The 13,322-nt window shown below is 40.6% G+C and overlaps 1 protein-coding gene across 1 annotated transcript in view; it reads left to right on the top strand.

Annotated features, from left to right (window-relative positions):
* The window catches only part of LOC111142182 (phenylalanine hydroxylase), a 70,568-nt gene that overhangs the window by 34,818 nt on the left and 22,428 nt on the right, over positions 1 to 13,322 (top strand). The window contains exon 5 of the mRNA XM_022495192.1: positions 6,015 to 6,040. Within this exon, the coding sequence (XP_022350900.1) occupies positions 6,015 to 6,040 (26 nt within the window). The remainder of the gene's footprint in view (positions 1 to 6,014; positions 6,041 to 13,322) is intronic.

Raw genomic sequence — 13,322 nt, forward strand, 5'->3', positions numbered from 1 at the left:
CCTCTGGAAACCATTGTTTATATGTGTATGTATGTATGTATGTATGCACAAATAGACAAACACACTCATATAAGTAAATAGTCCTTCTTTCTGTTTTCATACAACTGTAGAGGTTTAAGTCAGGAGCTTGAGACACAGTAACCCACTAACAACTCTGCCAGGTACAGCAGGGCAGTGGTGACATTGGACTTGGATCCTAAAACCTGAGAAGAAGTTGAGGGAACAGTATTGTGCAAAGGTTCAGTGTCCTGAAAGTATCTGGAATATTTTGAAATGTAGAATATTTTGAAATGACTGGCTGCTGCATTAGGTGTGAGGGCCAGATTTTAAAAGGTCTGATGGGGGGGGTCCCTGGGTGGCGTGGTCGGTTAAGTATCTGGTCTTGGTTTTGGCTCAGGTCAGGATCTCAGGGTCACGATCTCAGAGGCATGAGATCAAGCCCTGCGTCCAGCCCTGCACTGGGCTCCGATCTGAGCTCAGCAAGAAGTCTGCTCTCTGTCCCTCCCTGTGCTTGCTCTCTTTCTCTCAAATACATAGATAAATCTTTTAAAAAGTAATAAAAAAAATTAAAGTTCTGATGTACCAAAGTACTCAAACCATGTCCTGTGTCTGGTGGGCAGGGGAACAGGTCCCCCACTGGTTTCTGAAAAGACCAGGGTGGGGGAACTTAATCACTATTTTTTGTGGGGCGGAGGATTCCAGGGAGAAGCAGGACTCAGGCCAGGGCCAGGTCTGCTTTCCTCCTTAGGTGAAAAGGGCCACTATCACATGGCCCATCACTTACTTTTTGTCCAGGCAAATGGCTTCTTAATCTTTAAAGGACTTGGAAGCTGTTTTCATTTACAGTGGTTTAGCGTAACTCAGTGAGAGTGTCTACATTTCATCTGGAGTCTGTTTTCTTACAACTCTCTGGGTCTTTACAGTTGAGTAAGTTGTGAACTTGATCTTCACAAAGGTTCTTTGCAGTAAGCAAAGCAGATGTTCCCATTTTACAGATAGATTCACTGAGGCCCAGTGAGAGTACACGACTTTTCTAAAGTCCTGTGTTAATCTTTGGGCCTTAAGACTCTTAACCCAGTGCTCACAGAGCCAGAAGACAAAGGTCCAGCCAGTGGCAGAAATTCCAGAGCTTTCTCAGAGACAAAGAGAGAGTTATTTCTGGAGTCAGCTGGTTTTTAAAATATGAACACATGTTGCTTATTCTCATTCAAATAGTAAATCCCTTATAGTGGACTTAAAAATACAGAGAAGCACGAGGAAGGAAATGAAGATCACCCAGGATTCCAGTTATTTCCCTTTTCCTCTTGGTGGTATTCTGCATTTCTTTTTTTACAATGAGAAACTATTTTATTAACAGAAACAAAGTTAAATTCCCTCCTGACACCCAGATGTCAAAATAGGAAAAAAAAAATCACCTATTCTCACACTATCCTGAAATAATAGGTGTTAATTTTGTTATGCTTCCTTCTTCCTCTCCCCATGTCTTTCCCCCTACCTCTCCTTCTATTATTTAGACACTAATATGAATGATTAAATTATGTATATCATAAAATTATTATATATAATTTTTTATGCATTGCCGTAGCTTCCTAAGCAGCCCCCAATGGCAAACATGTTTCTAGTCTCCCTATTACAGTAGTTATCTGGCCTGCGCATCTTGATAAGGATATCCTATAGTTTCCTTGATTCTTACTTGTGAAACTACTTAGCTCAAGCTAGGAATCATATTTCAGTATCGTGTGTGTGTGTGTGTGTGTGTGTGTGTGTGTGTGTATGTATATACATAAATATATTTATCTATATACACTTAAGTACCTTTCCCCTGAAAAACTAAAGGTAAGATTGGAGGATTTTCATCCCCATTCAAGGCTTATCACTCCTGGGGATGGTACAGCCTTCTCCTGTGGAGCAGTAGACATGCTCTGGGAGAGGTCCCAGATCCCCTTCCACAGTCTTTGGCTGTGGGCCTTGGTAGCAAAGTGTCTGCGAAGAGATCATTCCTCTGGAAAAAATCATCTGGCCATGTTGACCCAGCCCATGGAATTGGCCCATCAGAGTGTTTCCTCCTCGTACCAGTCTCTAGGCCTCCTGGCCTGACCCAAGACCCTTCCCATTGGCCACACTTGCAGCTCCCTTGGGGCAGAGAGGAAAGAGGGAAGAGGCCACAGACGTGGACATTTCCCTCCTCTTATTCTTGTGTCCCCTCATGCAGATGAGCTGGTCTTCAGATTCCCTAGAATTCATTTCTTCTTTGCAGACCCAGCCCACATTTTCGGTTCCCAGGCTTCTCGCTCTGATGAACTTTATCCTAAAAGAACAATTTTGTCAGGTACACGGTCTTCCCACAGAGGAGGCCAGGCTTTCTCTGTTCCTTCATTAGAGCCTGGGAATCCATGCGCCAAGGACAGAGTAAACCCTCCTGAGTGCTTCCCCACACTCCCTCAGGCCGCACAAGCCTTGGCTGCCAGTGTGAGGAGTGGCGGGTGTTCTTCCCCAAAGGACCCTCTGTTCCTCTCTGTCCCTGGCGCAGTCCACTCCCCTGCTCTTGGCAGTGTGCGCTGAAGTTTAACTCAATATCTCACTTCAGAGCCTCCAAAACAACCACTCAGAGAAATGCAGCCAAGGAAGGATTATTCCTGCAACAGAGGGTAAAGGGCATCTCCCTCCCAGCCTTCGCCAAGTGGGAGAATGAAATAGGATAACTGCATTCCACTTGGTCTTCTTTCTTTTGTTGCCAGTGTCTTGCCCTCCCTCCTTCCCTTCTGCCTTCCTCCCTTCCCCAAACACTTACTAAGCAAGTGATACCCACAACTCACATTTCTTGAGCATAGACCATATGCCGGTCAGTGTGCTAAATGCCTTACCAGCATTTTTTTAAAATTTTTTAAATTTATTTTCAGCGTAACAGCATTCATTGTTTTTGCACCATACCCAGTGCTCCATGCAATCCATGCCCTCTCCAATACCCACCACCTGGTTCCCCCACCCTCCCACCCTCCGCCCCTTCAAAACCCTCAGATTGTTTTTCAGAGTCCATAGTCTCTCATGGTTCCACTCCCCTTCCAATTTCCCCCAACTCCCTTCTCCTCTCTAACTCCCCTTGTCCTCCATGCTATTTGTTATGCTCCACAAATAAGTGAAGCCATATGATAATTGACTCTCTCTGCTTGACTTATTTCACTCAGCATAATCTCTTCCAGTCCCATCCATGTTGCTACAAAAGTTGGGTATTCATCCTTTCTGATGGAGGCATAATACTCCATAGTGTATATGGACCACATCTTCCTTATCCATTCGTCCGTTGAAGGGCATCTTGGTTCTTTCCACAGTTTGGTGACCGTGGCCATTGCTGCTATAAACACTGGGGTACAGATGGCCCTTCTTTTCACTACATCTGTATCTTTGGGGTAAATACCCAGTAGTGCAGTTACACTAGCATTTTAAAAATTTAAGTGTGATAGCCATCCTGGGAGGGTTGTGTTTTCACATTCAGAGGAGAAATCTCAGACAGGAAGCCCTGTGAGCTGTGTCCCAGGCTAAGGAACAGGAGCTGAAATGATTCATAAGACATGACTCCTATCCTTCAGGGGCCTCCAGTTGTGGGAATACAGGGAGGAGTGGTATCTATTCTTTCCCGAGGGGAGTGCCAGAGGTGACTGGGTTATAACTTTGCAGCTCATAGGTTACAACTTTATAAAGTGGTAAACTGTACAGTTGCTTGGCAGGCAGAATCCAAGCGGTCTGTTTGGTTTCCATTCTAAAACTGAGTCTCTTTTCTCTGACCATTCCCCAGCCTCGGTGGGACTGTCTGTGTGGTCTCCTTCATGGGGATACTTTTCCTTATCCTTTCACCTGCTCTATCCCTGCCGCAAAACCTCTATTCACTTCCTAAGGCCCAACTCATATGTTGGCCTCCTTGAAACCTTCTACTTACCTCTTCCCCAGGCCAAGTTTTTAATGCTGATACTATAGAACTGTGTGTACTTTGAGCACAGAGCATCAGAGAAAAGGAGCATCAGAGAGCATACTTTGAGCACAGAGCATCAGAGAAAAATGAAGTCACTTCCTTATGAACTGTAACCTCATAGAAGGCATAAGATATAGGTACACACACACACACACACACACACACACACACACAAGTGAAAGGGTTATAGGCATGGTTCCCAAACTGTAATCTACAAAAAAAAACCCTCACTATCAAAGTGAGAAACACTATATTCTTGAACCCCATTTTAAGCATATGCAAGCCCCATTATCTCATTAGGGGCTTTGGCAAGTCCTGCGAACATGAAACTCATTCAACCTAATGTCCATCAAACTTTTTTCCTTATGGAACTCCCTTTTCATGGAATACCTAGTAACATTATCTTAAATGGTAGTGTTCCATGGAACTCAGTTTGGGTAATAATGAGTTTAAGTCATAACACACAAAAGTACATGATTAAACACCAGGTTTAATCATGGTTTAATGAATCAAAAGGCATGTGCTATCAGTTCTAAGGTCACTGTGGACTGGAATGGTTAGAGAGGACTTCTGGAAAGAGGGAAATGTGAGTTGAGCCCTCTAACATGGACTAGGGTAGGCTAACTGCTTATCAAACAATCCCCAAAGCTCCATGGCTTAGCCCACTGGATGGTTATTTCTAGCATAGGTCAATAAGGAAATTGCTCCACACAGTCTTTCAGAGACTAAGTCCTTTCCACTTAAGGTCAGCGCCTTCCTCCAAGTCCTCAAAGCCCTTTTCATTCTGCCAGCACATGGGAAAATGGAGTGAGAATCACTCCCAGGTCTTATGGGCCAGGTTTGTAGGGGACTCATATTTTTCCCTCAGATTTCATTGACTGCAGCCCAGTCACATGGCCACTATGAGCTTCAGAGAAGACTGAGAAAAGTGGTTGAGAAGTGTTCTCTGAAAGAAGGATGAGACACAGATCTTGGAGAGCCTCTGCCACACAGACCTTAACCCCAGAGTTCCCTATTCCAGATCCCCTTGTGCCTACACCAGTGTCTAAAGCTGAAGATCTGCACTGGGGGGCTTTCTGGGGAAGAAAATATTAGTTAACTCAACTGTCCTTTCTTCTACTATCTGAAGCTTTCCGACTGTTTTTCAGTCTTTCAGATATAGATATTGAGTTCTCTTCTCTCCAGAAAGAGACTTGCCCTTCCCAAGAGCAGGGCTATATTTCTAGTGCTTCTCTTCTCTTCCTTTCTCCCATTCAAATTTCTCCAACCGTGGGCCCCATTAGAGTCTGTTCTAAGGATGTCAGTCGTCAAAGACTTGTTGCATTCCTCCTAAATTGCTCTGTCAAAGCATAATTTTCAAAAAGTTAAAAACAACTGTCATACAGGTATATAGTCAAGATTTGTCAAAAATCCATTAACTTGGTAGTGAGGAAACCAGCCAGATGACAACGTTGTTGTGAAGGAAGCTACAAAAGACCAAAGTGTGGATGGTCATTGAAAAATTGAGTGCTGGAACAAGACAATAGAGATTGCTATACAAGTGATTGATATTCTAGAAGGCAATAAAGCCATAACCACAAATGTTCCTTTTTTCTACTGGATAGAAATCACTTGCAACTTGGTCATAAAATAAGTATTTTGCTACTTGTCCATCTTCTATAAATCAGCATCTTACCTTAAGAGTTTGGGCCTTACTAATTAGTAAATCGCACACCAAACAAATACACAGACCCCTTGAGTGTACAGTGAGCTTGTTAGGCAGTGATCTAATTTTTTGGCATAATTTTTAACAGCTCCTACTCAGAAGTATGCTGATTATGCCATGCACTGAAAATCCAATGATAAGTGAAACAAACAGAGTCCTGAGTTTAATGATAGTAACAAGCATAATGATTATCTGGAAAGAGAAACACTCAGGTTATTGAGAAATTGTATTATAGAGGAAAACCAATAAATTTTGGAAAAAGCAAAGAAGGTCTCTAAAAATTCAGTTTAACCAGGATGGAAAGGCGAAGTCATAGCTTATTGGTTTGGAAGAGTGGTTAAGAGTATTCTAGTAAGAGGGAACAGCATGTGTGAAGGCCTTAATTCGGGGAAAACATAATGTGTTTAAAGAATTAAAATAAGACCAATTTGGATGAATTGGAATGTAGTATGCAGAACTACAATTGTAGTTCTACACAGAGTTGGAAGCATAGGCAGAGCCAAGTCACACAAAGCCCTGTGGACTGTGTTAAAATTTTTGGACCTTATCCTAAAACTGATGAGAGGCCATTGAATGTTTTTAAGGATGGGAGCAATCTCACCAGATCTGTGCTTTATAAATCTACTTGGGCTGTGTGAGGGGGGACACAGGGAGAGAACCCAAGAAGGGCCACTTGGGAAGCAGTTATGGTAGTCCAGGCAAGAAGTGATAGGGACCTAAAGTAAGGGATAGCAGTGAGAATAAAGTAAAAAAAAAAAAAAAGATAGACTTAAGATATTTGGGAGGAAGAATGGACAAAAGTTGATTATCAGATATGAAGGAAGATTGAAGGAAAACAATGACTCCCAGCTTATAGGCTTGGACAACCAGGTATCTGAATAATCCTTCCCAAAACAGACATCTTGGCCTTATTAGTGGTGGCCAAGACCAGCAACATAGAGTGGGCGAGGGGTGGGGCTGTTGTCAGTGCAGCCCTGGTCTATTGGTTTGCAAATCTCTGGCCAGTGTCTTCATGGTGGTATTGGTAGATAACTGTACCACTTTGAACCTCTTGTCTCCCGTGTACCATGCATGGTTCCTTTAGCTGGTGTGGGACCGATGGAATGCAAACAGCCTCTCATTATTGGCATATATGAAATGGAAATTGTAAGGTAAGAATTCTACAGATGTTGTTTAGAAGGCCCAAGGTTGGTGACAGGGCTCAATGACCCATTACAGAATTTATCCTTTTTGTGTTCTGAGCCAGATTTCTCAGCTTTTGGATTTCCCACCATTTTGTACAAATACATCATTTTTTGATTCAGAATATTATTTGGTGCCCTGACTACTTATCTGACCTAACCCACCCAACACTGTGAGGTAGCTGACAGTCTCATCTTACTGATGAAGAAACCTAGGTTCTGAGAGTTGAACTAACTAACCTTAAGTCAAGCTCCTAGTGACTGGGGTTAGTAAGCCACCCAACCTGTCTGACTTGAAATCCCCTGTTCTCCTTACTAGTCTAAAGATGGCATTTCTGAGGTTTAACCTCAGCCATGAAATAAAAATGATAAAATAAAGATCTCAGTCTAGAATACCCAGAAGACTTTACCATATCCAGTCCCCCAAATCCCCACAAAAACAAAGCCACACACTTCAACAGCCAAGTTGCAACAATTCTGAGATTAAAGAAAGTGATTGCATGCAGACAGCAGGTGATTTTATAACTTTGCATCCTATAAAATTCTCTCCATTTTGTCCCTTCCACTCCTCCCCTCTTCTCCCTCCTCCCCTATCCTCCTTCACCAACAATATATTTTCCTGTCAAAACATACTTGGTTACATGCAGTGCAACCAAAATTGCTGCTATTAGCTTAATTGAGACAGGGTGATTATAAATAAATTACATGCAGTGCTACTGAAATTGCTGCTATTAGTCTAAATTGAGACAGGATGATTAGTCATCATCAAGGGAAGCTTAATTCAGAGTGTACTTAATTCAGAGTGTACTCTGCATGGCTGCAGAGGCCCTGTGGTCATCTGGAAGCCCAACCGATACAAGGCCAAACCACCAACAGATGGACTTCGAGGCCACGGTTTTCTTTAACTGGTAACTGAGGGACAGAAGCCCTTGCAGCCTGGCCAGTCAGGGCTTCTTGAAGACCGATAATGAACTTCTTAGGTACTTTGAGCTGGAAAGGACTGTCATCAGAAACTTTCCCTATGGAAGATCCATGCGGTATAATATGTGTGTGTGTGTGTGTGTGTGTGTGTGTGCGCGCGCGCGTGTGCGTGTTTGTGTGTTGATATAACTCAGTGTGTGAATCTTCTGTTACTTCATAATGGTTTGACTTGGATTTGTAATACTCTTACTTTTTCACAAATTACAAAAGAAATCTACGCTTACATTACAAAACTTCAAAACATAAATAGTATAGAAAAATAACGCACTTACTGTTTCTCATTTTCATAACATTTGTTAGACTCTGGTATACTTTTTCCATTATTTCATTTGTATATTCCCTTTGACAGAGTTGATACCTACTGGATATGCAGTAGGTTTTTTTTTCCCCTAATGGAAATACCTTTGAACTACCTAGACAAAGTGCATTGACTGATGAATTGCTGAACTCTGCATCTGAAACTAAAGATATTCTGTATATTGACTAATTGATTTTAAATTTTAAAAAAATAGAATGGGAGAAAATCCTGCAAACCATACATCTAATAAGGGGTTAATACTTGAAATATATAAGTAATTCATACAAACTCAACCAAAAAATTCCAATAAGAAAATGAGCAGTGGAACTGAATAGATATTTTCCAAAAAAGAAATACACATAGCTGGTGCTCGACACTAATCATCATGGAAATGCAAATCAAAACCACAATGAGATATCACCTCATACCTGTCAGAATGGCTATCATCAAAAAGGCAGGAGATAACAAGTTTTGGCAAGGATATGGAAGAAAGCTAACCCTCATGTCCTGTTGATGGGTATGTAAATTGGTGTATACACTTAGGGGCTGGAGAGAGCCATTTATTAATGACTATTAAATAAGACTGGTAGGTGAGGAGAACTGTGATGATCAAACCTTAATGACAGGAAAGCATTAAGTTTATATTTTGAGTCTTAAATATGGAGATGTGTCCTTCATTTAGTCTGGTAGGAAGGTTCCTAAAGGGGAGTGTTTAGTGGTTCTTGGAAATCAAATCACGGTGCCCAGTTTCCTGACTGTACCATCCCAAGGCAACTTACCTTCATCCAGCAGAAGTGCACCAAGGGTAGTTTTAAGTTTTTAGATTCCTAAGCCTTCCTACCTGTAATGAATGATTTAAAACCATTTAGTATTCTGAGGAAAAGTGAAGAGCTGTGCTTTGTAGTTATTGTATCATAGAATCTTGAGATATAGGTTTGGAATAAAAATTTACGGTGATTTTGATTTTCCAACATGAAACACTTAAATTTCTCTCTTTCTCAAAATGTATCTTAATAAACAAAGAGATTCTTTCTTCCTTCCCTCTGCTCATCCCTCTCTCCCTCCCTCTTCATTCCTTCTTTCTGTCTTTCAACAACTGTTTGTACTTCTTTCTATATGGCAGACTCCGTGCTACAGATTCTCAGATTATATATATGTGTGTGTGTGTGTGTGTGTGTATATATATATATGTGTATGTGTGTGTATACACACACATACACATATATATATATACACACATGAACCCACACATATACACTCACATACACACACATGCACACACATGCACACACACACCACACACACCCGTGGTTCTTTGGAAATGCTGGCAGGCCCTGATTGATTGATTGATTTTTTTTTTTTTGGATGTGATTTTTTTTATCTTTTTAAATTAACATATGATGTATTATTTGCCGCAGGGGTACAGATCTGTGAATCATCAGGCTTACACATTTCACAGCACTCACCATAGCACATACCCTCCCTAATGTCTGTAGCCCAGCCACCCTATCCCTACATCCTCACCCCCCAGCAACTCTCAGTTTGTTTCATGAGATTAAGAGTCTCTTGTGGTTTGTCTCCCTCCCTGATCCCAACTTGTTTCATTTTTTTCCCTCCCTACCCCCCCAACCCCCTACCCTGCCTCTCAAACTCCTCATATGATAATTGTCTTTCCCTGATTGACTTATTTCGCTTAGCATAATATCTTCTAATTCCAGCCACATCGTTGCAAATGGCCAGATTTCAGTTTTTGGATGGCTGCATAGTATTCCACTGTGTGTGTGTGTGTGCGTGTGTATCACATCTTCTTTATCCATTCATCTGTTGATGAACATCTAGGTTCTTTCATAGTTTGGCTATTGTGGGAATTGCTGCTATAAACATGCCTCTTCCGATCTCTTTTATTTATTTATTTGTCAGAGAAAGAGCTCAAGCAAGACGATGCACAGAGGGAGAAGCAGGCTCCTCTCTGAGCAAGCTAAAGGGGAAGATGTTATTGTTTATGGGAAAATGCTTGGAAGGAACAAAGCAAATCCAATAGTGATGATGCTAGTCTCTTGTCTTTGTAAAATTCAGATTACAGTCATTTTCTTTTTGTAGAATACTTCACTTTCCAAATTTATTAAGATATAATTATCATATCACATTGTGTAAGTTTAAAGTTATAACATGATGATTTGATAAACATATATATTGCAAAATGTTTATAACAGTAGGGTTAGTTAATGCCTTTGATTACTTCACATGTTTAATATTTGTGTATACGTGTGTGTGCAAGAGATGAGAATACTTAAAATCTACTCTCTTAGTAAATTTCAAGTGTATTATACAGTATTATTAATTATAGTAACTGTGCATACATTAGATTCCCAGAAGTTATTCATCTTGTAGCTGGAAGTCTGTGCCTTTTGATCAACATCTGCCTTGGCTTGTGAGAAATGCTGTAGTGAAAGTGAGAGAGAAAATGTTTCTTCAATATCTGTTTTTAATTTCCTTTAGATACATACAGAAGTGAGATGACTGGCTCATATTGGTAGTTTTGTTTTTAATTTTTTAAGGAACCTCCATACTGTTTTCCATAGTGGCTACACCAATTTACATTCCCATCAACAGGACATGAGGGTTAGCTTTCTTCCATGTCCTTGCCAAAACTTGTTATCTCCTGCCTTTTTGATGATAGTCATTCTGACAGGTGTGAGGTGATATCTCATGGTGGTTTTGATTTGCATTTCCCTGATGATTAGTGTTGAGCACCAGCTATGAGTATTTCATTTTTGGAAATTACCTATTCAGTTCCACTGAGTTTTTTTATTTTTGGAAATTTTGATTTTGGAAGTTTTTGGTTGAGTTGTATGAATTACTTATATATTTTAGGTATTAACCCCTTAATAGATGTATGGTTTGCAGAATTTTCTCCCATTCCATTGGTTGCCTTTTGATTTTGTTGTTTGTTTCTTTTGCTGTGCTGAAGAATTTAGTTTAATATAGTCCTGTTTGTTTACTTTTGTTTTTGTTGCTTGTGCTTTTGGTATCATGTCCAGAAAAATCTTTGCTAAAAACAACATGAAGGAGCAATCCTGAAAAAGAAGAACAAAGAGGGAGGTATCACACTTCCTGAGTTCAAATTATATTACAAAACCATAGAAATCAAAACAGTGTGGTATTGGCATAAAAACATACAGGCCAATCAATAGAACAGAATGGAGAGCCCAGAAATAAACCCATGCATAGGGAGTCAACTAATATTTGACAAGGGAGCCAAGAATACTTGATGGGGGAAAGGATGATGGTCTCTTCAGTAATTGGAGTTGGGAAAACTGGATGGTCACATGCAAAAAGGACGAAGTTAAATACCTATCTTCTTTTTTTTTTTTATGTCAAACAACCCTTTATTTTATTTCTCTAGTACATTAATTCAAAAAAGGAGGGGCTTGCCCAGTATAAATAAGCATTTTAGTCTTAACAATAGGCATATTTTCTATTAAATTTCTTTTTTTTTAATTTCTTTTCAGCATAACAGAATTCATTGTTTATGCACCACACCCAATGCTCCATGCAATACGTGCCCTCTCTAATACCCACCACCTGGTTCCCCCAACCTCCCAACCCCGCCCCGTCAAAACCCTCAGAGTGTTTTTTAGAGTCCATAGTCTCTCATGGTTCATCTTCCCTTCCAATTTCCCTCAACTCCCTTCTCCTCTCCACCTCCCCATGTCCTCCATGCTATTTGTTATGCTCCACAAATAAGTGAAACTATATGATAATTGACTCTCTGCTTGACTTATTTCATTCAGCATAATCTCTTCCAGTCCCGTCCATGTTGCTACAAAAGTTGGGTATTCACCCTTTCTGATGGAGGCATAATACTCCATAGTGTATATGGACCACATCTTCCTTATCCATTTGTCCGTTGAAGGGCATCTTGGTTCTTTCCACAGTTTGGCGACCGTGGCCATTGCTGCTATAAACATTGGGGTACAGATGGCCCTTCTTTTCACTACATCTGTATCTTTGGGGTAAATACCCAGTAGTGCAATTGCAGGGTCATAGGGAAGCTCTATTTTTAATTTCTTAAGGAATCTCCACACTGTTCTCCAAAGCGGCTGCACCGATTTGCATTCCCACCAACAGTGTAAGAGGGTTCCCCTTTCTCCACATCCTCTCCAACACGTTAAATACCTATCTTATACCACTCACAAAAATTAACTTGAACTGGATTAAAGACTTAAATGCAAGACATTAAACCATAGAAATCCTAGAAGAAAGTGCAGGGAAAAGCCTCTTTCAATCAATTGGGCTTACCTCTGACTAAAGGATATGTTGTACTAACCCTGAAAGGCACTCTTGGATACTTTTTACTGTTTAGAAATATGCTGCTTATGAATTGTTGGGGGAAAGGCTGCCTGCAGGTGTGTCTCAGAGGAGAAATGATTATCTTCATTTTTACATATTGGATTGGTTTCTCATTTGAGCCCTTGCCCTAATACAAAGGTTGACAATTACTGAAGTGTAGTGAAAAGAACATGAAACTGGGTGATTCAAACCCTAGCCTCATCTTTGCTTGACTCCTTTTCCCCTGAGCCACTGTTTGTTTTAGAAGGATGGGGATAATCATACTGATCTACCTTACGAGATTTTGTAAGACATAGATAAATGAGTCCCTAGCTCACATAGATAGGCAAATAGTAAGCACTAATGAATAGCATTTTTAAAAATTGCAACAGCACTAAGTATGTGCCTGTTTGTTTATTAAGAAGTCAGGAAGGGCTCCTGGGTGGCTCAGGTGGTTAAGCATCTGCCTTCAGCTCAGGTCATAGTCTCCAGGTCCTGGGATGGATCCCTGAGTTGGACTCCCAGCTTTTCCCTCTCCCTCTGCCTTTCTCCCTGCTTGTGCTATCTCTGTCTCTCTCTTTTTCTCAAATAAATAAATAGCTCTTAAAAAAAAAAAAAGAAGTGAGGGAGCAGTTCTAGACACATACCATTGGCTAGGAATTTAGTGGATGTTGTATATTTCTATCATGGACATCTATCCTGCTAACTGCCTAATTAGTCAAGTTTGCAAATTACAAATGCTGTAGATGAGATTTTTTAAAAACTTGTACACCTGGATATCAACCTTTTGTCTGTACTGTGATTTGCAAATATCTTCTCCCATTCCGTGGGTTGCCTCTTTGTTTTCTTGACTGTTTC

The sequence above is a fragment of the Enhydra lutris genome, unplaced genomic scaffold (genome assembly GCF_002288905.1).
Source record: "Enhydra lutris kenyoni isolate GAN:26980312 unplaced genomic scaffold, ASM228890v2 scaffoldscaffold7, whole genome shotgun sequence".
Lineage (NCBI taxonomy): Eukaryota > Metazoa > Chordata > Mammalia > Carnivora > Mustelidae > Enhydra > Enhydra lutris.